The sequence below is a fragment of the Caloenas nicobarica genome, chromosome 8 (assembly GCF_036013445.1).
Source record: "Caloenas nicobarica isolate bCalNic1 chromosome 8, bCalNic1.hap1, whole genome shotgun sequence".
NCBI classification, from domain to species: Eukaryota; Metazoa; Chordata; class Aves; order Columbiformes; family Columbidae; genus Caloenas; species Caloenas nicobarica.
Genome location: NC_088252.1, coordinates 4,477,871 through 4,503,780, shown reverse-complemented (window position 1 = coordinate 4,503,780; position 25,910 = coordinate 4,477,871). Strand labels below are relative to the sequence as shown.

General features: G+C 38.3%; 1 protein-coding gene across 2 annotated transcripts in view; it reads left to right on the top strand.

Annotated features, from left to right (window-relative positions):
* The window catches only part of STAG1 (STAG1 cohesin complex component), a 185,539-nt gene that overhangs the window by 87,996 nt on the left and 71,633 nt on the right, over positions 1 to 25,910 (top strand). For both annotated transcript variants that reach the window (XM_065639667.1, XM_065639668.1), the window contains exons 6-9: positions 12,239 to 12,315; positions 16,510 to 16,714; positions 19,511 to 19,662; positions 23,998 to 24,071. In XM_065639667.1, coding sequence (XP_065495739.1) covers positions 12,239 to 12,315; positions 16,510 to 16,714; positions 19,511 to 19,662; positions 23,998 to 24,071 — 508 coding nt within the window. The remainder of the gene's footprint in view (positions 1 to 12,238; positions 12,316 to 16,509; positions 16,715 to 19,510; positions 19,663 to 23,997; positions 24,072 to 25,910) is intronic.

Genomic DNA, 25,910 nt, shown 5'->3' with positions numbered 1-25,910 from the left:
AAAGTTTGCACACAAAGAGACTAAATCAAGGTGGCACAGAGCATCTAAATTTGGCACTTCTTAATTTCAGTTTTGGATTCAAAGCACAAAGATTATGTATTGTTTGCATGTGATTTCTCAAACTCTTTTCTTTCCTTAGACAAGGAAAAACCTCCATGTGTGTGTTCAAATAGTCAAAAAGTAAAAAGGCGTATTGGAGTGAGCTAACAAATAAGAGAGAATATATATATAGATATATATATATATATATTTTTTTTTTTTTTTTTTTTTTTAACTAGCAAGCCAGGAAAAATAATTGTGAGAAAGGAGAACTGTTTTCATCTTGCATACTTTTAAATGAGGAGAGAGAAAGAGAAAGGCATTGCTTTGGGCCAGCACAGCTAATTTCTGCATTGTATTTTCACAGATCATGGTCGGTAAATGCTTTAGTCTTGATTTCATGAGAAGCAGAACTAATGAAGAGTGATCTCTAGTGTATCTGTGGTGATCAACTGTACTGAATTAAACAAAAGCTGTTGAATGTTTTTGTGAAGTGTCAGATACTCTTTATGAGACATGATGTTCTGAATGCCATCTAACTCTAAAAAAGATTTAGAAGCAGCTTGTAACCTTTTGGAAATTAAATAAGCTCTATAGACAGACAGTGCTGGGGAAGAGATTGGTGTGCTCCAGTTGAAGCTTTTCTGGAAGCAGCAGCAGCACTGACAACGTGAGTGTCCCCATCTTTCTCCAGTCTCAGTCAGAGGCTGAGAGAGATTAACAAAGATTGAGGTCACGGTTCATACTGTGTCTGAACGACCTCTTTGCTCTTTGGCTTCTGCTCAACTACCTGCCTTTGTAAAATTTATTGGAATACTTTCTATCCAAGATTGGTCATATTTGCTTTAAACAAACAGTTCAGAATTTATTAAGAAGCATAGTTACAGACAGAAATGCATGAACGTTTCGTTTCCTTCTTTGAGATTAATAAAAAAACCCAAAAGTTTTTCAGGTAGGTGGTGGCTTTTGTTTAATGAGGGAAATAAAATGTTTTAAATAAGTCATTTCAAAGATGTTCCTGTATCTCCAGTCTCATTTTATGAAGCACACCAGCTTTCATCAAATTGGCTGTTAAAGTTCTCCAGCTTTTTGCTGCAGCTCTGTCTGCAGTGCTTACAAAGTGTCTGCTTTACTGTTGTTGTTTAACATGTCTGGGTTTTTTTCCCATCAAATAAATGATATGGGAAGATACCAGTCAGCATTCACTTGGTGGCTCCCTGAGTGATGACCAGGGAATTCTGAAAAGTAAGAATTGGCTCTGGGAAACCTGGAGCTATTTTGCTGTGTCTCGTGGTGCTATTGCTCATAAGATTTGGCACTGTATAAATGCTACAAATGCAGACGCTCCTTTTATGCCTTATCCTTTCCTTCCACATATTGGAGCGGCAGACAGCTTAAGTAAAATTATAGAGGATCTGTACCAAGTGTATTTCCTCAGAGCCATATGTGAAAAGATCTCATGCAGTGAACAGTGGCTTCCTTGAGACAAATAAAGCAATATCAGTTGTCTCAAGCACCAGATTTTTGGCAATACCCAGATGTGGCACAGCCCGCAGAAAGCCCTGGCCTATTGCTTTGAGGGAAGAAAGGTGCTGTAAATGATTCTCCTTCTCTCTCCTTTTTTTTTTTTCTTTTTTTCTTTTATCATTGGTTTGTTTTCTTTTTTATGAGATACTGGGGTTTTTTTTGTGGAGTCTGGGGCCTGTCATATCAGTTGAAGATCTCTACATAATTACTTTCTGTAATTTTTTTAGGGACTTCTCTTTCATCTTCCCTTCTTTACTACTTCTGAGACACGCTGAGAAATAGGGCTAGAAATCAGAGTAACAGAGGACTGAGGAAAGAATCAGTACTCCATCAGGGGAAGCAGAAAGACTGAGGGAAAGAGAGTGGACTGTGGCTATATAATCCTCCCGTGATTGTCTTTTGCCTCCTGGCTTCATGGTAGGTGGAGGTACCATGTTTTACGTTTTATTTATTGGGAGAAGTGTACGCCTTGACTAACAATAAATTTGCTTGTCTGATGAAGAAAATATCCTTTGGGAAAAACGTGTATGAAGGGCTGTTGAAGGTTGACAGTGTGTCTGTGGGTGAACCCGGAGGTGGGACAAGCACATTCACAGAAAGCAGAAGGAAGGAGGGACTTCTGAAGTGAATGTCCTTGCTGGATTGCTTCTGTTTAAGAGAGCCTTAAGTTCTTTGAAGCAGGAAATGTGGATAAGTGTGATGTGGTTAAAAGAGTCTGTCTGGATTTCCAGAAGGCTTCCAATGGAGTCCTGGCTTTCCTGAGTGGAGAGAAGCCCAGAGAACAGAGTCACTCAGTCTCAAGAAGAGAAGGCCAACGGGAGATCTTACTGCTTTCTTAAAATAGTGGGAGACTAGAGAGAAGGTGAAGCCAGACCCTTCATGCAAATCCATAGTAATAGGTTGATGGTTTACAGATGCAAGTTGAAACATAGGAAATTCCAGTTTGATGTAAGGGAAAGCAGGAGGTGGTCAGGTGTTGGAGGCAGAAGGACTCAGGGGGGCTGTGGGATCGCTGTCCTGGGACATGCTCTCAACTCACCTGGGCAGTTTGATCTAGTTGGCCCTGCTTTGGGAAGGGTTTGGTCTAACTGACAGGCAGGAATCCTGCCAACTGAAATTATTCTACAATTCTAGACTTCTAAGGAAAAAAAGTAGCTGTGAGTTTGTCCTTGTGTGGACAAACATTTGATAAAAATCATAGGAAACAGAACAGGAATAAATAATCTGGTTTAAAATAGTAATGATCTATTTATTACTTTCAAACTTGGTTGATTAAACCCTTTAGCTATCCAGAAGAATGTGTAATAAATAATCTGTAGTATATAAAGCCTCTTCCAGTGTGGTGGAACAGAGATCCCTTATTTTCCTTTGAGGAGTAGTCAGTATTTTTTGAACTGCTCTGGCTTGTCTTGTAATTGCTGTGAAATATTGCAGAAAGCAGAGAGTATATTGGTACATTGCAAGTACAAAGCACCCCAGTACAAAGCAATTGGTCTCAGCTGAAATCAGTTTATCAGACAGACTGCATGTTTTCAAGGCCTTTGCTATTATCCCCACTTGAACTGTGCGTTATAACAAGAGACACCTGGTCCCAAGCTTCAGTTGACACAGCAAGTACTCATAAGGCCTTGATAACTACCTAACAGCCCAGGACGCAGACACAGTTACCATACCTGGGCTGTTGTTGTTAGCGATGGCCACGATATTTTCACCCTGCCCTTGGCTACAAAAGTACGTCCACAGTTATCCTGTGTTGGTGAGCATATGTTTGGATTGTCTGGTTCTTCAGCTGCCACTGGGCACTGCTGAGAAGCGTCTGGCTCCACTGGCTTTGTAGCCTCCCATCAGGTATTTATACACATGGATGAGATTCCCAACCTAGTGAGGGGAAGAGCTTTGTCTTCCCTGTGCCTCTCACCTTACAGAGGGAAGCTTGTGTAGTTGCTTGTTAACAGGGCAGGTGACGGGTGAGTCTAGATGTGAAAAATGTCTTTGATAAAAGCACTATGAAAGGGTAGATAGACCTAAAAGGACTTATTGCAAATATTTGCTTTGTTGTATTTTACACTTAACTTTCAACCCTACCTCCAAACCATCCATGTTTATATTGCTGGACTTGGGTAACTTCTGGCAGCATGCAGCAAAAGTCTGGTTCCACATATGCAGTGATAAGTTGTAGTTACTAATGTGTTGCTCCTGGAACCTCCTGTCATGGTGAATAATTTGAAAATACAACCTCTTTGCTTGGCAGTGCTCTGAGAGGTGAAGATAAGCATTAGAAATAAAGGACAAATTTATGTGTGTGTATATTAGAAACAAAAAAGAATCTCTCTGAAACTTTAATTGCACCTGCGTCTTGAGCATTGGATGTAGTTCTGACCATCCCACTTCCAAAAGGATATACAAAATTAGAGAGAAAAACCCAAGCCATAGGGAAAAGAATAGTAAATAGAGGAACAATTATTCACTCTTTGCAAAAAAAAAAAAGGCTAATCAAATGATTAGGTAGCAGCTCTAAAAATAGAATGAGAGACGTTCTTAAGGAATATAGAGCTAAACCGCAGATTTCGTTGATGCACAGTTCTGTGGAGATGGAAAGTACAAATGAAATAAGAGATCCACTAGCAGCTATTTAATCCGATAGTCACAGTGAGGATTAATAACCTGGTAAACCCTAAATTACTGCCAAATGCAAGATTAATCTAATGACGACTTATACTCATGCTCTTTGTAACACCCAGTGCTGATTACTGAGTACAAAAATCACTGTGTTAGTTTTTGTTTCATCAGATCCACAGGAATATTTATCTTAACAAAATGTTTCCTCACAGCACATGTGCAGGAAGCTGCAGCAATGAGTGGTGCTTACAGCACTGAATCTTGGAACCAGGACTAAGTAAACAGGTGCGACATTTCAGAGGAGCATGAACCATAGAATCTGTTGGAGTTGGTGCTTTCCCTCTCTCCTCAAGCATAAGTGTCCTCCTCAGTCACAGACTGTCCTTCAGACAGAGTGAACTGAGGCAGCACAGGGTGGTTGCAGCTGTGGATCTGCAAAAGCATTAAGACATGACCAGGAACAAAGTGTTGAGAAGCCTTTGGGGTAGCAAAGGCTCCTGAGCTTTTTGCTCATGTTCACGTCATCTACTGTTGTTCAGGTCTGAAGTTATCTGACAAGAAGGTGGGTGCCTTGTGAGAGTTCCTACTTCAAGCCATGAAAGCATGAAAAGATCTGTTTTGTGAAACCACACAGTGCAAACACTAGATTGCAAGTTTAGAGGCTTTAGTTATTATTTGGCTTCTGTTATTCAAAGTCAGTGGCATTAACGTCAAGATGAAAAGTGGTTTATAGTTTACAAATGCAAATACTGTAGAGCTGTGTCAAAACAGCATTATCTGCTTTAAAGGAAACTTCCTTACTCTGAGTTTATCAAAATGTTAAGACTTGAACACCTGAAGTGTACCATTTTTTGGTGCGTGAAGTTATGTAGGCGAACTTCTTTTTCTACTAGTAGTTTGTAGAATTAGCATGCTTTTTTCCTGCAGAGTATTACTTGCCATTTTATCAGTTTCATTCCTGTGAAATCCTTTGGCAGTGTTGGCTGTCAGCTTTAATTCTAGCTATTCTGAATAATTCTGTCACAAGCAAACTTTGGCTGCTCCATTATCATTCTTTCAAAGCATTTATATCTGCTATTTAGCATATTTTTGTCAACACTGATGCTTAGAAAGATCTGTTGATAGGTTCTGTAAAGTGGCTATTTTTGCCATCTTTGCTTTCCTATCTTTTAATCTGAAAACTTCCTTTATTATTGCATATCAAGTTTTTTAAGAACTAAGATGAGGGACATCATTATAGGATTTTGAAAACGTATGTGTGTTGCATAAATGTATGACTTCTAGCTGTGTATTGATGCGTTATGATGCTCCAAGGAGTTTGTGAGGCATTACTTCAAAAAAATAACATCAGCCCTTGAATGGGCCCACCAGTTCTGTAGTGTATCACCTTCCAGTCTGGCACAGCAATCAGATTTAATCGTATGTAGTTTTTGTGTCACTCCTGGATTCTTTATTTTTCCCTTTTAAAATTCTTCTGACACTCAGATTAGCTTAATCAAGTAGCAAATTTTTACATGTAACTGGAGCTGAGGAATTTCATAGGATTTGGTTTCTTTATAGTAGACATTAAGTTTCTGTCACTTTTAACTATAAGAATGTGTATTGTTTTGGTTTTTTTCTTCCCCCAACAAGGAGAAATAACTGGATTGTCATTGACACAAATCATTGTCTTATGTGTAAAAACTTCTGACAATTTTCAGTGTATTTCTCCTCATATCTGTAATGAGGGAATCATTACCTTCACTGTCATCTTCTGGATCAAATAATATTTTGGTTTTTAAGAGAGATAAACAGTTCCCATCATATGAAACACTAGTTACATACATAAAGTTATCAACTTCTTGATGTCATCCAGAACTTCAAACTGTGTAATATAGAATTGCTCACTAAAAATGGAACAATTATCCTTGATTTCAGGTATTGGAAAAAGCAAGAATTTGATACTAAACTTCCACAATTTTGTGCAGTGAGCCCTGTGATAGTTAAAACAATAAGTCCTCCCAGCTTTACCAACGTTTTTGACAACCTTTATTGATACTCCATATAGCTATTGGCACTATGACCATTACTGATGGTTTTAAGTCAGTTTCCATTTTAGTAAACTTTAAGAGATTATATTGAGATTTCCAAACTGGGCAAGACATATTCCTTTAGATCTGATTTGGTTGTGAAAGGCTGGCAGAAACAGTTCAGCTAACTTTTCAAATGACAATAAGAAAGAAACTGTTTTATTGTTTATATATAAGTTATTGTAGACTAGAACAATAACAGATCTCTGGGCTTTGTATTGTGGAGGAGGTAAAATCCAAAATGCTTTGGTGGTGGTCTCTGTGGCTGTGCCACTCTGTATGAGTTAATCCCGTGTGTGTTGTATGTGCGTCCCAGTGCTGGACAGGAATGAGCAGAGAGGAGGGACTGCAATTTTTCCTGAAAATTCAGGAAAAGGAGATCGCTGCAAAATCCTTGTTCTTTGTAACACTTAGATTTAGAGTTGAGATGAAGGGACTTTAGCTAGCAAGGTGTCATCAAGGAGTCGTGTATAGCAAGTTAAGGATTGTGCAGTGAATTCTTAGTGTGGTGGTGACAATTTTTGATGCAGAGGATTGAGAACATAAATGGAAAACACTCTCCTCTAGAAGTAATTCTCATTTTTGGGATGGCAACTTAAATGAGCTCAGTCATTAGAATAATAATATTCATAGTTTTATGAGAGCAAAGTGAAGGGCACAGCAATAATGGCATTCAAAAGAGGAAGAGACTGTACTGAATAAATAGATACACAAGTCTGTGTGGGAAACATGAACACAGGAAAAAAAATGAAGAACTTCCTGTTCCAAAAAATTATATTCAAGACTCAAGTGTAAAATAACCCAAAGCAAAGGAGGAATAAAAATTATAGCAAGAGAACAATTTGTTTGAATTATGTGCTATGCAATGATCCAAAAATCAAAACGGAATGTGAAAAATGAAAGAATTAAAGGGAAATATTCAAGAATTGCAGAAACATGTTGGACAAAATCAGAGCAATGCATAAAATAAGTAAAACAAACCTGAGGGTAACAAAATTATATTCTGGTATGTAAATTGATAAGCAGAAGGTCAATTAAAGAATTGGACTGCAGCAAGAGAATACACTTTGCCAGCGTACACTGTGTCAGGTGAACGGTTGGACATTAGCATTGCAGGGAGGTATCACAGAACCCATTCAAACCTCTTTTGGGACTTGACAGGTGTTTGGCTTTGTTGTAGGAGGATAGACTTAGATGAACCAGTAGAATTCTTGTTAACAGTGGCCTGTGATTCTCTGATAAGGTTTTAATTGCATGACTCTGTACCTGGGTTTTTTTTTTTTTTACCATTGAAATTCTTGCTGATCCATTCAGTAAGAGTTCACCATCTAAAGCTGTTCTAAGGGTGAATTAGGGCTTTGTTTTTTAGGAAGATACTGGCTTTTGAGTACTGCTTCATCGGTCGCAGAAGTAGGGCAACATAGAGTCCATACAACGTGAAGAATTGTGGAATAAGAAAATAAAAGGGTCTTCTATTCCTGCATGTGCCATGAAAGCTAAAATTCAGCTAAGTGTTTAGGCTCACTTCTTTCTAGAATCCTGACTTCTGGTTTCGGTAAAGTGTTTCAGTTTTCAAGCACAGAAATCAATAGAAAGTTAGGAGCCCTGATGGGATTTAGGATTCTCAACGTCTATTTGGATGTGCTTCAGCTGTCCCAATACCGCTTCCATTTAAATAAATCATTAACGCCTATTGATTCCAGTGAGGTAAGGTCTACTTTGGTGTTCCCATGTGATTATGAGCAAGCCACAGAACATCAACTTTTTGATTGGCATGAGTAACTTGTGCTTAGTTTCAGGCAGCTCTCTTCTGGGAGCAGTAAATGAAGTGTTACAGCAGTGTACCATGACCCAAGCTGAGCAGTGAGGAATAATGTGCTCTTTATGGTTTGACTTCAGTCTTTGTTTATCATCTTTCCTACACAGATGTGTCTCTAACTTTTGAGACAATTGAAAATTGCACTTAAGAAATATTCCACTTCTACAATGTTCTTATGATCTAAATGGTAAGTGGAGAGAAAAGCACAGGAAATGCACATAAAATGATATCAAGGGAAAGAAATGTCCATCCAGCTGTTCTGTAATCATCATTCATTTCTGCAAGATCTTTGTTAAACTTGCCCTCTTGACAGTCTGAACAGTCAGGATTACTTCCCAGTGCTCTGATCCCAACTATTGACTTGTGGTTAATGCAAACCATGATGTTGCCTTTTTCATATGACACTGTCCAGTGCAAATCTTCTAGTGTCTTCATCTGGTGCCTTTATAAATCTTTCTTCTGGCTACTGTTTTTCCAGTTTCTGTGGTTGAGAGATACTAATCAGTCGCCATGAATTCAAGGTCCCACGGTTAATCTTTCTTCGGCAGGAGACTTACTTTATACTCATTGACTTTAGTCTTGAGCAGCAGTTTTCCCACCACTTTTCTTGCAGCTTACTCAGGTTGGGCAGGTGGTCCAAAAGAGAAGGAATAAAATTGGCGGTGTAGCTTCTGTGATTAAAGGTGCCGGAGATTAAAACTGACGATATAGTATAATTAATATACTACATAGCATATAATTTATTACCAACTGTCAGTAGTTTCAATTTCAAGAGTCCATTTACTAGTGAGTAATTTGTTTTCATTAGTAGTGTTTAAACCACAGTGGACTGTTACAGCTGGAGTATCACTTATGCAGGGGCCTTATTTCTGTCGTGTAAGCTTCCCTTTCCTAGAGAAATACCAGAACTGCCATATGCAAGAGGCTGTTGGAGTGGAGGATTTGGTATGATGGTGTTCCCTCATTTCCAGCAGTGGTTAGTACCCTCTGTTTCAGAGGAGGAAAGGTAGTCATGGGACAACCTTTTTTCTTTTCACTTTTGAAAGCCAGGTTGGGTGACATGATTAATTATTGACAAATTAAATTGATATCTGTCTGTAGCTGAAAGTTAAGGAAATTTGTCATTAAGGAAATACATGTCAGCAAGAAGACTTTTTAAAACACAATGGTTATAAATAAGTTTGAATTGAGAACTTAGTACTGAAGTGGAATAGGCTTCTTAATTTGTTAATAGGCTAAGACAATTAAAATTCTCTTCACTAAGCACAGAGTGAGAGCTTAATGACAGAAGTAAAATTCAGTTCAGAAAAGACTAGTAGTAACATGAGTAAGGCAGAGACTGTAGGAATGCATGTCACACTTGTTGTATTTTAAGGATTCACTTTAAAATGGGAGAGTTCAGCTTTTCACGAATCATAAAAACTACAAATTTGAACAGCGTTGACCATTGTAGTATTGAAATGTTGCGATGACACTGTGAAATGTGTTGTGAGCAGAGTCTTCATAGCATATTTACAGTGTGTTAAATCAGTTTCCCAGAAAAACAGACAGGACTGTGTTTTGGTCAGGTGGGGAAAAGGTGGTGGTAGGAAAAGCTGTCAGGCCAAAGCTGTTACCAACTGCCAGATAAGTAGAAATGCTCATTTTGCTTGACGTGACTTCCAGTGAACTTTGTCATAAAAAGCGGAGGGAAGAATGAGACACGACAGTGAGTTAGTAAGTGCTGTTCATCCTCGCTTCTGCTGACAGCTCCTTGGCAATGTTGAGCTCTTCTCCACCCTGGCATCCCGAGGAGATGTCAGGAGTTCGTTTCATCCTGTGCATGCCCCTGCCTAATGCTCCCAAAGAGCTGGATTGTTGCTTGTTGGGAAGATGTGTGTAGAATCTACACTGGCCTTATCTCTGACACCTCTGTACAGTGATCAGTAGAAATCCTGATGTGTCCAGGGGGAAGTGGGTGATGCTGTCTCCATAAAAAGCCTTTCCATGGTTCAAGGGCAAGTGCCTGTGCTCTGTAGCCTCACATTTGCAGCCTCTCTCCGGCCATCTCAGAGCGCGGGTTCCATGTGTCTGTGGCACAGTGTGTACAATTTGTTGGCTGATAGCAGCATGGAGGGGTGTGTGCATCCAGCACCAGCCATCAGCTTGCTGTACTGCACGTACAGAGTCACTGGATTAAAGCAGCAGTGCTTTTCACCTCCTGAAAACAGTTCCTGAGAGAGATTGTTCAAGGAAAAATTATCCTTTGCTTCACTGTGAAGGGACATGCAGATAATTTAAGAAGTAGCAATATCTGAGCCACTAAGTAATAGTGACCACAGTATAACTGCGTTCTGTTTCTTCAGGGAGGAAAGATGTAGGGAACTGCACCAGAACTATATAAAGTTGTAGGGAGACTTGAACTGAGTGAAGTGCATTAACAAGGTATTTTAACTATGGTATTTTGACTTTTTCTGACAAAGTAACATGGCTATGTATTATATGGAAGCTATTTAAGGTTATTAACAGAAGTCATAAATAGATAAGAATAAAATTAGAATCAGGGCTATAAAGAATAGAATGAGAAAGGTAGATAGGTTACTTGTTCAATGAAGGTTACATTACTAACGAGAAGAGCAACAGCTGACAGCATGCAGGGAGGGAGAGAGAGAGGCATTAATGCAGTTGAGGTGGATTTCTAAGAATAGCTTTCCTCTATTCAATACTCTGAGATATACCGTGAAACTGTTTCACTTACTCAAAACAAAACTTTCAATACGGGGGAAACGTTAAAATATAGCTATTGCATTTACAAATTATTTCAAAGTCAGTAAAACAGGTCTTCAGCTGTCATATGGTAGTATTCTCTTGGATTTCTTGTTTTGTATTAATAAATTTCTCTACTAATTGTTTATTAATAGTATGGAAATCACCATGCAGAAGCTTAAATCACCATCATTGGAACTGAGCTGGATGATGTTACGTATGAAACAGATAATAAGGAAATATTTCATGAAGAAGGAAAACAATTCAATAAATGAATATTTAAGTTGCATTGTAAAACAGACTCTCTACTAAGTTATAGAGGATTGGTGTGCTGTAACTGTGTTTGCATAGTTTGAAATGGGTATGTTTCTAATACTTGTTTTTCAAGGAATAAAATGTCTGGATCAAAACATTCTCATTTAGTGTATTAAAATTATCATTATTTATCCTTTGTACAGGGACTAATGCTATTAGCTGTCACACTTCTATTATGGTTTGAATTTTTGAAGCCATGCAGTGGATCATAAATCCATTTGAACTTTTTGCAAAAGCAGAGAGACTTACTCTTTGTAATGTAAATGATACTGGGATGGATTTTATAGCTCTGCAGTTGGCTTAAATTTTCTGTTTCCTTCATTACTAAAAGAAGATTGTGAAGTGGCAAAAAAAAAATTCTCTGAGACTTGTGTTGTATAGTTGGATATTTAGACAATATCTAGTTGCAAAAACAATGTGTAAAAATATTTTGTGTTTATGCTGTTTGAATTTAGGATTATGGTTTTACAATGATGGTTTACAATGAAAAGTTAATCCTGTCAGCTTTGCTGTTCAGGTAATGGGAGGAGTTGGCAGAATCCCTTTGGAGCCTTTGGTTCTGGAAGGACTTGCTGAGAGTGGCAGCACATGAGGCAGTTGTGCTGTCTCTGATCGGCAGGTGCCCCAGGCAGGAAAGCTGTGCTGGCCCTGAGCTGTGCGGTTTGGAAACCCCTCCTGTGTCGCTGCAGAGAGATCATGGTGTATCTGTAACCCAGGCGACCCGACAACAAAAGTGGAGAATTACCAGCAGCGGCTGTGGAACTGAAGGATGGTCTTCGTCTTGTTTTGCACACAAAATTAAAAATGCTTGGCAACTGCAGACATGGCATGAGTCCTACATCTTTATCACACTTGCTCAGTTGTAAAAAGATGAAAACTTTTACAAACTCCTGGTCTGATGGCACTTTACAGGGCAGATGATTTTTTTTTTTTAACCCATTTCTTCAAGAGGCAGTCTTGTTCAATGCGTTCTTGTTGTTCTTGCATGATGTACTCTTTCATATGTATTATTGAGCTGTAAGTTTAGCAGCAGAAAAATATTGTTATTCTGACGTAACAAAAAATGGGCTGTGTTAATTTCTTTTGTTCCTTCATTACGTTACAGGTACTGTAAGAATTGAAATGTTCAGGAACATGCAAAATGCAGAAATCATAAGAAAAATGACAGAAGAATTTGATGAGGTATAGTATACAAATAGTTCTTTAAACATTATGAAATATATTGCGATATACTTTTAAAATAAAGATGATGAAACCAGTTTAAGAGCGTAAGATGTACTATCGCACAAAAGCATGGAGTAGGCTCACATGTGGTGGTGTCAGAAAGCCCAGCCAAGCCTGACTCTGCAAGAACCAGCTTGGTCCATGTTAGTCCTGGGCTGGATCCGTGTAGGCTCTCATATGCCTTTGTGTGGCTTCAGGGATATCCTTCTCTGTTCACATCCAAGGTATCAGGTTAATCAGAGGCGGCAGTAGGAACTGTCGGAAGTTTTCTCATCCCACTGAAATTGGTGGTGGTATTCTGGATTCTGAAGTTCACCTCTTGGAACTGCCATCATATAACAGAGAACTCCATATTCCTGAGACAGGACCACAGGTTTTTGCAGCGTTCTGCTCTGTTTTCTGTGTGCAAATTGATGTTTTGTTCATTTGAAACAGCAATTTAAACAGTAACTTGACGTGAAAATTACCATTTTGTTTGAAACAAGTGTATTACAATTCAGATTTGGTATCTTCTGTCAAAATAAAAATGTTCCTAATGGTGGATGCTTTTTAGCTTTCAGATTTTTGAACTGTATTTTCTTTGATTTTTCATGTATAAAAAACTTCAACATTCTGAGTGTTCATTTTATTTAGTGGAGGAAACAAATACTGAAACATGAATTTTCTGTAGGATAACAGTGTCTTTTTAAATGAAATACCAAGGCTGTGATTCAAAAAATTAAGCAGGAAAACTATGAATGGGAGTGCTGCTCTTTTTCGGGATTTACTTCTGCAAGATTTCCACCTTGTTGATGGCCTTGAACAACAAAATGTTTTAACTATGCACTTACCATGTGGAGGCTGCTTTTGCTGTACTCAGATATTCAGTCAGGGCCTTTGTCTACAGGCAGGATAGGGTGCAGTAAATAAAATTCAGGTGTACAATGACGAACAGAGGATTGTATCAATTCATGCTACATTCTGCCTGAATTAGTTTTGCTTTTTAAACCATCACCCAACCCGTTAAAAAAATACAGTGGGTTTTTACTAATTTGAAAGCAGAACTGGATGTTGTCTTTAGTCTAGCCCCATTGTACAAAACAGAATGGCCAAGGCACTGTCCAAAAGCCAAAGAACGTTAATTTTGCCCGAGAGAGGATTGTCCCACAGCTGATAGAAGGAAGCGTTTCTAAAAAAACCCTTCTGAAAAACTGTCAGATTTTGTTTTGGTTTGTTTTTCTGAGAAAAAACCTCCCTTATGCACAGTATGAATGTACATATCGGCAACATATCTCAAATAATTAGTTACTTGTACATAAGCTTGTTCTGTGACCAGCAGAACTCCCAATCACTTATCTGTGACACAGAAAGATTCTGTTCTAGCTTCTGCCTTAACATTTGGATTTGTGAAAGAATTTCTGGGTTTTAGTATAAAAGCATTGAATTGTTAGTCTTAGACCACAACCCAGGGAATATTTTGAAATCTGGAATAATTTTCTCAATAAAGCACCACCATTTTCTGTACAGCCCTCAATTCTTCATTCTCAATACCACCTGTAATACCTCTTCAGTACCCCAGGCCTCCCAATATCCATCCCTGGTGTCATCCTGAGACAAAGAAACTGCCTGGGGCTGTTGCCACCAGAACATTTCCTTTGCCCTGCTGTCTTCTTGTGCCCCTGAATCCCATGTCAGTCTGTGAGAAGGTCATGGTAGAATGGTCACTGTGGTGTGAGTGAAGGAGAAGGAGGAAGTTGGTGATGCTCTTGTCAAAATAATTAGGACAGTCTATCAGCCTTTGTTGTAATCTTTAGATTGGCTTTCTCAGATGGAGACCATCCCCTTGTTAGCATGTTTTCCTCCTTGTGTCAAAATGTACTTAAAACGCCGGGTCTGTTGTATCAGACTAGGGTTGAAAGGAGCTAGCGCACAGTGGTACATGTGTGTAAGTGGTACAAAGTACCTGCTGTCATATTTGTGACATGATAAATCATTTCTACAAATCTAGAGCTAATAGGAAAAAAAAGTACAAGTGTGGTATTAACTAGGGGAAAATCTTGCATTAGCAATTCAGTCACACAGTATGCTGCCCAGAAGATATTTTAATTGCCATTGAAGATGTTCGCGTTTGCTGCTTGCTTTACTTTTTCAAGATCATCACATTGTTTCATCAGTGCTGCATTAATCAGCTGGCTGCCGGTCCTAATTTCTGCATTTATAGCAGGGACTGAAGCATCGATTTTCCTCATCGTGTCAGTGGGGGAACGTTTGTGCAGGACTTAAATGATGGAAATAACTTTGTTTAGTGCTGCTACAGGTTCAGTTTGAGACAGAGAATTCCATGGGCATCCACCTGCTGCACTGTCTGGGTGCTTGGCTTATGCGTACAGGCATTTTGTAGATGAATTTCCTCAATTCTTGTGCTAGAGTTAGCAGGTGAACAAAAACTGGTTTTGGTTTGAGTTTTCTAAGCATTGGGCTGTTAAGGGTCACATGTCAGTGTCACTAACCTATCACTCTGTGTGAGTAGTTACAAACAGCACTAGAGATTCTGAGGACCTGTTCAAAAAATATTTACGTGTCTCTAGAAAGTGTCTGGGGTCTTCATATGGAGTTGCTGTCAGGAAAACATTGAGGAGAAAGCTTTAACATTTTTATTTCAGTCCTAAATTTAAATAAATTTGAGACGAACGCAGGGCTTGTATTTACGTGACAAGACACTGTACATTGCTGAAATTCACTGCCAAGGGCATTAGACATAAACAGCCAAGGAACACTTGGAAGTGCATGGCACAGGTGGTGATACTGATACCTACTTTAGACTGTGTTTGTCTTGGTTCCTACTCCATAACGCTTTGGTCCGATTCACAGAAGTTCTGAGAACTCACAGCAACAATATTGCTTGTTAAGATAAAAACTATTGCTCATTAAGATAATGTTATTCAGCATTGTGATGAATGAGACAGTAAGGTCATTAAGAGTGCCTTATAATTTTGTTTTTTTCTAACGTGCGAGTGCTTGTCTTTGCAATTTTAATCGTTATTTTAGTATGATTGAAATGTGTGTGATTTGGTTACATTTGATAGATGGGGGTTTTGCTGCAGGGGAGTATTTTTTATGAAGTTTAGGTAAATGGTTGTTTGATTACAGCTCCTCTACACTTATGTTACTGGCTTTCATGGTTCAGTCTGGGTGATAAAACAAGTCCTGAGAGATTAAAAGTGCTTGTTCTTCACAAAAACACAGAATAAATATGTACAACTGGATTTAACTTTGGTACTACTGAGTTCTTTGGGGAAAGATTCAGGATGGACCATTATTGCCTTGATGTTTTGGATAATCTAGAATTGATTTACAGATCAGGTGACCAGGAAGATCTGTATTTAGTCTTTTTCACTAAAAGGGGAAAAAAGCATTTTCTAATTAGGGGGGCCAGTATCACTGAAATGCAGTATTGCTTGAAGTGAGAATAGCAAGAGCAGATTTCAAGAAGATTTGAACTTAACTGAGCGTTCACGTGCTTACTCCAGTCTTGCAACTATTAGTATCTTTGGAAGATGGGGTATATGAAACTGCCTGGGCTATGTGAATCTGCAGTAAAATTTCCATTACTTCTATCAGAAGACAGGTTTCACCACTAGAAAAAGGGTAAGTTTTTATAAGATCAAAAAAGGGCAGTGTTTACTTTCTGATAAGTTCTCTATTGTGAACTTGAGTAAAGCAAAGTTTGTGGGGATGGGCAGCCAGTTGATTAGAATATTAACATGGAGTTGAAGTGAGGATGGAGAATGACACAAACCTTCAATTGCACAAGCCTTTCTTTAGGTCTTGACCTTAAATACTTTGAAATATTCATTTCTCATTCTTTCTCTCCACTTCCTAACCCAGGACGCAAGGAAAAGAATTGAGTCTTGATGCATGTTTTGGACTATACCAAGCTAATATTGCAAGTCTAGAACAGTTACAATTAAGTCTTTGTAAAAGTGGTTTCATGCCAACAAGCTTCTTTATTTATTGAAGAATAACATGTTGTTTGTATTTTTCCTTCAAGCCAACGGAGAATAACAAAGACAGTGTTTTAGCTTACAAACTTAGACCATGATTGCTACAACATTAAAAGAAGTTAAATGGGGAGCTTTTAATACTTCATATTTTCATTTTCTTGTTCTTCAGGACAGTGGCGATTATCCACTTACCATGCCTGGGCCACAGTGGAAGAAGTTTCGATCCAATTTCTGTGAGTTCATTGGAGTGCTCATTCGACAGTGTCAGTATAGCATCATCTATGATGAATACATGATGGACACAGTGATCTCTCTTCTGACTGGTTTGTCAGATTCCCAGGTCCGGGCTTTCAGGCACACCAGTACATTAGCTGGTAAGTAAGCTAGTGCAGAGAAGAGTTGTGGGTTTTTTTTTTTTTTCAAGGAAATTGCTACTATTTAGCCACTTTGAGAATTACTCCGAATTTTGATTGAAGTGGAAGTTGACCAGCACTGAGAACTCTGGAAAGCTCGATCAAATCCAGGTATAATGTATGGTTTAACTATACTTAAAATACACTTTTTTGTTTGGAAAGGAGTCTGCTGAGGCACTTAATCTTAGAGATTTGTCATACCCAGAGGCCTCCAGTGAATCCTGTGAATCAGAAGTGACATGCTTATGTCTTGTATTTTGTTATTTGTTGCTCATTTGTTGTATAGAATGTCTTTGTAATTTTGTGGTTTAGAGTACAAATTGAATCTAAATAAGTGTCGAGAAAATGATATTATCAAAGAATTTCAGTCCACCAAAGAAAATCTGTGCCTCCTCTCTTGAGAAGCATTAGGTTTGGGCGCACTGGGCCATAGCTGTAGGTCTCACTGTCTTCTACCTCCAGCCACACTGCACCTTTCAGCACAGCTGCCTACGTCTAAGGAAAGCATCGGGTATGTCATTAGATAGAGCTAGACTTTTCTAGAGTGTATTTTATCAGATGTATGTAAGATATCTCCAGTAAGACAGATGAATTGCTGTCTAGAAGTGACTATTTTTCTCCAATTACAAAGCAATACTGGATTGGCCAGCTTGAATGGAGGTCTCTAAAGCTTGTTATATCAGGTGGTATCTTTCTGCTCATCTCATGTACTGAAATATATCTTCTTGGAAGATTCTTCTCCCTAGATGTTCATAGATCATGCCAAATATTTGTAGCCTTTGTAAGGAGACATTTGTCATAATCCGAATATTTTTACTGCCAGTATTTATTCCTAATTAAGTTAGTCTTTCCACAATCAGACTCTTACAGTTTTGTTCAGGTTTCCAAGGGTAATACCCAGTGTCCAGCAAATTCAGGATTTGTTTCAAATTTCATCTCTTGCTGTGCATCTAAGTGAGAGGCAAATTTCCAATGATATTGAGAAATCTACTCCAGATTTGATTGGTGTTTTATTTTAAAATTGAAAACTCTAACCTTTAACTCACAGTGACTGAACTCTTTTGAAAACCTATCCTCTTGCGTTCTTCGCCTTACTCAGTAATGAGTAGGTAAAAACATGAATTATGCAGGTGTAAGGTTCCAGGTTTAGAGTTTGCCTTTACAAATTCAGTATTCAAAGGTGAAGACTATTTGAGGTACACATAACCTGGTGGAAATCTATGCCTATTATTTAAACTGAGATGGAAACTGTCTTCCTTTCCAGCTGATGCTGACTTATCTTCAATTCCAGGTGATTTTTATTTGCTTTTTGCTTAGATTGTTGTTGTTTTCTAGGAGATAGATGGTGGAGTGAGGATAATCACATACGCATTCTGGTCTCTTATTTTGATTGATTCATCTTTGTGTGGGACAAATGTTTGAGAGGCTTGATTGAAAAGACAAGAAGCAGCACCATACATTAGAGGCATTACCGGAGACCTGTGCTATCTCGAAGAAATAGTTGCCGTCATTTGGAATGGATTATCTTGCTAGAAACTTCAACCAAGGATAAGCAAATGTGAAGGCCAAAGTTCATCACAAATAGTTGCAGTTATTTAAGGTGCTGCTGGATTTTTACATTAGATGTACATGTGTGTAGTGCTTACATTGGGAGTAGGAGCTGCTGAAGAAGATTTTCCAGTGAGGATACATGCCATTTACTTATTTATTTTAACACAGGAGAGCTCAGTGTTGATTCTGCACATTTCCTTCAAGCTAGTTTTTGCACATTTAATGATGTTGCTATTATGCAGAGCAGAGGTCAGCATGATGCCGTGGATCTCAGACTTGATCAAGATCATGAAAATCTACTTGTAGAATTTCATTTATTCATGAAGGAGTGTTTTTTGTGGTCTTTTGTTTTCAGTTTTCCTCTGTGCTAGTCAATTTGAATGAGAAATGATTCACTGTAGCAAGAAGCTAAGGCAAGAAGTACACATGGGTGCTTCTAGAGTTATGAGCTTTGAGCAATAGCAAGATGAGACAGAGTTACCGTAAGAGCAGCTTCACTTCTTCATTTCCGTTGTTGCTTTTCTACCTTGAAGACAATGCCAGAGAGGAGGTGATAGTTTGTGATGTGCCATGTAACCACACAGAACACGGGAAAGACCTTTATTACTGTTCTTGTAAATGTAAATTAAGACAGAAAAATATACGTGAACAATATTAGGTCCACCATGTGTGAAAATGCATATAAAGGGGTACATAAAGTTGTAATTGTATTTTTATACAACTATACGCTTGACTTTAGAGCAATGTCAGTCTTACTTTAAGAGAAACAGTGCTGTGGTCCACTGTAAACTGAGGAATCCTCAATAGCTATTGGTGAAGAGTTACCCTTAGTATGGAGGCATCTATAATGATACGACTCTTAGCAGAGAAATGCATGTAACTCCACAGTAACTGGGTCCGTGGTGTACACTGATCCTGCAGATTCACGTGCTTGCTCACTGACCTTATGTTCCCAGAATTTGCATAATTTTCTGGAGAAGATGGCAAAGAATGTTGCCTGGAGCTCCATACGGTATATATACGCTCTTTTCTGATTTTTAGGTGAGCCAAGTGACCTGGATATTGCTTGGGTGGGATGTACCTTTCCATATGGCTTTGTGTCAGGGTCGAATTGGTTATTTTCTGCGAGTATGGATCTGCTGAGGCAATATTTTTTAACTCTGACTACAGGTAAAGAGTCATGTTTTGTCTTCTCTGCCTTTGCAGCTATGAAGCTTATGACTGCTCTTGTGAATGTTGCCTTAAACCTGAGCATTCATCAGGATAATACACAGAGGCAGTACGAAGCTGAGAGAAACAAAATGATTGGCAAAAGAGCTAATGAAAGACTGGAGCTGCTGCTTCAGAAAAGAAAAGAGGCAAGTGAAAAGATGATTTTTTTTTTTTCCTGGTTCCTTCCCTCCAGCAGAAAGTTCAGGGTGGTTTGTGACTTCAGTACCAAAGTGAGAAACAAGAGATTAGTTCTGCAGTTCTGTTTGTGTGATCTCAAACTTATTACTTGGACTGTATTTTAAAATCTTGTGTTAACACCTTCAGTTGAGTTTGTGTGCTGTTCTGCACACACAGGCTAAATTTGATTCTCAGGGTTGTCTGTATAACCAGGAAGGAAGAAAATCAGTCTCAAGCTGTAAGTAGTAACGGTTTTGATTATGCAGAAAGATTTTGAAAAGAGGATCACATGTAGTCCCTCCCTGCTCTGCCCATTTCTCCCTTTGATCACTGCAGTTATTACATAGTGTCTCATTAGTACTTCTTTTTGTAGCTACTTTCAAGAAACACTGGAGTGGGGGCTATAGCACCTGGTCTCAGGGAGAAGAAGCTAGGGAGACGTTAAAGTTGCTTTTAGTAAGTACCAGTCTGGCATTAGGTGAGCAAAACCATTAGAAGGTTGCTGTAATCATCCCTAAATAAAGTATTATATCCCAGGAAATTCAGTTTTAGAGTTGTACTTAAAAGAAATTTAAAGATGACAAGTAGAAAATGATTAAATATACACCCTAACAGCCATAACCTGTATAGGTGCCATGGAAAACTCATAAGATTGACTGAAAAATTGAAGTATATATGACTTAGATTTAAATTCATTTATTTAAATATATTAGTTTTGCATATATTTCCTCCACCACTGTTTTACTCCATGGCAAATTAAGGATGTCTGGGTGCATACCTTGGATTCTTTTAGGTATAACTTGGTCTCAAAATTGCTTGACTTCATAGTCGTTGTCTGGGGATAATTACATTCATGTCTTTTTATTTTTATTTAACCCCTGTGATGCACAACACAATTTTATTTGGCTTCCATAATTATTAAAAATCATGCATTAAGGTACAAAGCAAGAGCAATCTCTGTTGCCCAAACTGTGGGAGAAACATTTTAAATGAAATATTATATTCCATGTCAGCATTAAAGTATTTTAAAAAATAGAATTGCTTTGTTAAAATAGCTGGAGCAGTTTCTATTCCACGTTTTCAGAGACGGACATAATCACTAATTACACTGATTAACTTGGATTAGCATCTCTGTGTCCCTGGACATCCTCTGTACTCCATCTTTCACCTGTACTTTTCAGTGTCTTTTGGAGATGCCGTATATAATTGCACAGGAGAGGCTCGGAAGCAGCAGTGCCCAGGCGAGCAGGGGGCAGGGAAACCCTGAAAGAAGAATGAGCATTTGGCAAACCTTAACTTTTGATACGTGTGCAGTCTCTCTGATATCACTACTCACTACAACTAAGGCAGAGAGGAGTGGTGGTGATTGAGTGTGTCCTCAGATACACGGAGTTAACATAGTAGAGGGCCCTATATCGAAGAGATTTATTAGGTTTAGATGGCATAATGGCTCTGTGTAAGAATTCCTAACCTAATGCTGTATATTCCCCATGTTTAAATATGCTGAATTTACAACAGTATTTAGTGCTGGCACTTGATGTAATGCCATCACCATAAATCCTCACAGGCACGTACATGGGCATGTGTTTGTCTTCGTGAAAGTTATATAGGTACAGTTCGCAAGCTAAGTGTGGCAAATTAATCTGGAGTAGAAGAGGCAGAACACTCTGAAGTGTTTCATGTCATCTACATGCCTCGTGTGAGAGCAGTGTGTGAAGGTCTGTTCTTGTCAAGGAGATTTTTCAACTAAACTGGGTGATTTATGTAACAGTCTGCCACAAAGTAGAGGGAGATGTGTTTTAGTCACTGCCACTAGTCATTCAAATCTTGTGCTTGTCATACATGGCTTTTTGAGCTTCTCAAAATGCTCACAGAATCAAGAAGATAATGTTTCCCTTATTTTACTTAGGTTTCAGGGGGGACAGAGTGTTAAATCACTTTTGCATTGGTAAGAGCAGGAATCTCAAGACACAAATGCTCTCTCAAGATGCTTGAAATTAAGCCTGAAATTCAAGAATGTGGTCTTAAAAAGCTGAAAGCACAAAAGCAATTACAGTTTTGGAGAAAAGTAATATTTTTTAAATTCTTGTTAATTCATTACTGAAACTAAGACACATTTGAGAATTGTATCTTTTAGATGTTAGCACACAAAAGTAAAAGGGATTTCACTTGGACCTAGTGAATCTCTGGTTCTCTTTCTACACCAATCTGCCCCAGCACCTGGATCCCCCTGGATCCCTGTATCAGTTACACAGCCGATAACTTACCAAGTTTATAACAAGCTGTGAATTCCCTGTAGAACAAGCAGAAAAGAGGGAGGAAGCCATCCACACTGTCCCCTCTTCTACACCACTTAGTCTTGCATGATGCTGCCCAACTTGTCATTCAAAAAAATGTCAACATACATTTTCTTCAGTATCTTAAACTTCTCATGGCTCGTAAAGATCAGTCTCTCCTACCTCTCTTCTGTGGTGTGTTCTTATATTAACAGTTCATACCCAAAGTTCTCTGGGAAGTTCCTGTTTCCTATTTTAAGGCCTCAGTAGTTTTTCAGAAGGTCTCCTGAGGCTTCTTGCTTAATTCCCATCCTTATTTTACTCCACAGTCTGTGCCAGGTTGTCTCTAGCCCCGTGTTTCTTTAAATATTTTCCTGTCTGTAGCCTGTGAAGTCAACCAGCTGAGGAGTGCTGAGAAATTCACGCTCCTTTTGGGTTATGTATTCTTGAACAAGCGTTTAATCTGTGTGTATTTGGGTTGAGCTGATGCTGAAAGTACTGCTTCTCCCAGAAACCACGTCTAAATATGCTTGGTTTGTGTACCAGCCCTTTGGTATGCACAGAGCTGGTGTGCACCCAACTTTTCCCTTTGTACATAATCCCTTTTACTATGAAATTAATTTCTTTGGCAGGTGTATGAGAAATTAGTCAAGAACTCTCAGTGCCTCTGTTTCCTCATATGCAAAATGGAGACAGCACCTCTTTACATTTTCAGAACCAAGGATACTTCATTTACGGAATTTTGCAAGCTACTTTAGATCTTATCTGGAAGATACTGTAGAAATATTTATAAACACGACTTGAAAAATATATCCCCTAGGTGAAAGTGTTTATGAGCTCCTGCTACGCAGGCAGTCAAAACAGCTGATCATAATTCTGCCTCTGGCTTTAAGATGTTTTATCTGTTAAATATATATGTCCATAATTATACAGGTGTTAATGTTTTATGCATATATTCACTCTGTACTAGCAAGGCTCTGTTGTGGTTTTCATACTGAAAATGTGGAAAAGTTTACGTTCACACACGCTGTGGTGTTCTGCTTTGACACTTTGACATTAAGAAACACCTTGATGGAAGAATGATGGCTGTGAGGGTAGTAGCAGTTCTGCTCCAGAAGCTGATGGTATAAAATTGATGTGATCTTATTTAACAAAGCTGTGTTTTGGTGTAATTGAGTCATACTTGTTTAGTTTAGTACAAAAGCTGACACTATGAGAATATTTTGATTCCAAAATGTTTCTTTAGTATGTATTAACACATTCATTGACACATTGTGAGCTTTCCATAGGACTTGCGAAATGTGCTCATATTACACAGGAAATATTAAGTATTTAAAAAACCCCACTCTTATTTATAAAAACATGCTTGTAACACCTTTTTCATTTGGGCTTCGTTTTTTGGGGATTTGGTTTGGTTTTCTGCAGTCTCAGGCCTGCGACTGGATGTCAGGTATGCTCCAGTGTTAAGAACCCATGCTCTGATTCTGGAAAGCTTCCTGGGTCAGAACCTCAGTTATCATGGATGCTGAAGTTAAAGCAGTTTACACTCATATATTTAAGATTGACAACATCTTTAAGTATTTTCCTTAAAGAGGATATCGAATTTTTTGAAGGGATTCCTGATCTGTTATCAGCTTAATTTCTGAGCTGTCATTCACTCCCTGTTCTATCTGTGAGTACAGGACTGCTGACATTACTGAACACATAATCTCTACTTGTCTAAATGTCAGTAGGAAAAAATGGTGATGACCACTTCAAAGGACTAATTTGAAACTAAATTAGTTAATATTTGTAGCGAATGTTAAGTTTCTTCCATTAAGGCATTGCATATATATATATATGTATGTATGTATATATATGCACGCAATATAGGCATGTGCTGGCAAAGTAGAAAATGGTGACTCTACTAATACCTTTAATTAAGTGTTCTTCCATGGTCTTCTAATGTTTCCCAATAAAGAATTGTAGGATACAAAATGATAATACACTGTGATCTTTTGTTTATTTTTGTTTTGCGTTTTTTTGCAGCTACAAGAAAACCAAGATGAAATCGAAAATATGATGAACTCTATTTTTAAGGGTATATTTGTTCACAGATACCGGTAAGAAAATGCATGCTACAGTAGGCTCTGCTAACAAAGTATAATCACAAATAATGTCAAGGGCAGATTCTGTGTTGATTTTTCTTCTGATGTAATATTCTAGATGCCATAAAAACCGTGTCAAAAACACCGAAATTGTGGAAAAAAAATCTAAGTGTAACCCCTATTAACTACACAGTAGAGCAGTTCACACAAATTTATTTTAATCCAGTAAAATGGTTTTAAGGAGTTGTGGGAGACAATACAGTTTAAATCTTTGTCTTTTAAAAAGAAAAGTTGTCCAAGGTGGTAGCACAAACATGACATATTTTAAGAATAGTCAAATGATCAGTGTATATCCTAAGAGGGCAGTTTTGGTTCTTGGGTTCCTCTACTCTTCATTTCCTTTTATCTGTCTCAAGTGCAAATAGGAAAATTCTGATGTTTCCACTACATATGCTTTGCCCACAGCTTCAACTGTATTTTAGGCTTTTTCCTCCTTAAATTACATAAAGGCAATCAAAAGCCTTAATTCCAGTTAACATGTATTTTTTTGTTTGTTAATTGTTTTGGATGTTTGTAGCAAGAACATTTAAGACATTTTTTGTGGTGTTAGCGCATGAAAAAGGGGGTTTTTTAATAGTCGATATGCTATGTGTTGTGAATACAAACCCACACCAGGTTTTTTATATATATATATATATATATATATATTCATGTGTGTGTGTGAATGTATTTACGTATGCACTTCTATTTACTTTGAAATTGCACAAACCAGTAAATTTGGACTGGTGCATGCTATTTTGGAGTATGGTTTATCAGAGAGCAACAGTCTTTCTAAATAGATTTAGGGTTGTTTTGCGTCTCAAGGTACCTCAGAGCATCTGCTGCATCTTGGTGAAACCAGCTCTTTAAATGTTAATTGACTTAGCCAAGTCAAGAGATAAAATTCAAAGATATTAAACTGTGCAGTTAACCTTTCGGATTTCAGTTCTGGTTTAAAAATTTACCGTTTATGAAATCTCTTAGACAAAAAGCAGAAAACAAGAAAGGGTGTATGAGAAGAGGGTGAGAAGGTGAAGAAGAACCCATAGTTCAGGTGGGCAGAGGGATTACTGTAGTTATGGAGAAAAGTGTGCAGGAAACCTGGGAGGGGCCTGCGCTACGAAAAATACGTGAATGTGACCAACACAGCAGAGTTGGAGCGTGTCTCTTCAGTACCCAGGCCTGATGCTTGAAAGAAAGTTTATATTACAGCAGTTCTGGGAACATCCATCCAAGGAGATCAGAGGTAGCAGCAAAAAGAGGTCTCTTAAAGAAGACAAGAGACTTAAGTGTAGTGATTGCTCACAAAATAACATCTTCTCCTGCATGCATATGTCACACTTCTAGTTTTCTTCAGACCTTACAGCCTTATTCTGTCCCACACATCTGTGAGACAATTTCATTTGCTATCCAGTTGTTCCTTCCTGTACGAGGAAGTTGTGAAGGAGGGATGGTGAACTGAGAAGGTCGGAAAGGTCCAAGAGGCAATGGAATTGGTTAGTAGCTTTGGGCTACATGGCAGCAGAAGGATGGGTACACACGGTCAACAGGGAAATTTGGGTATTAGCTCAGTATAGCACTGACACTACTTTGTTATGAAAGCAGCTTTTGTGGTGTATAGATAATAAAGTTTAAAAAATCAAATGCAGAGCTTTTTTCTGTTTCCCCCCCTTCAGAATTTAGTGTATTGTATCAAACAAGAAGGTGCTTTAAAACATTTTCCTAGTATCTCATGCTCTTGTGTGGGATTGGAAAAAATACTCTACCTTTTAATGGTCTGTGTGCTGTTGCCTTTTATTTTTTTTTAAATCCTCC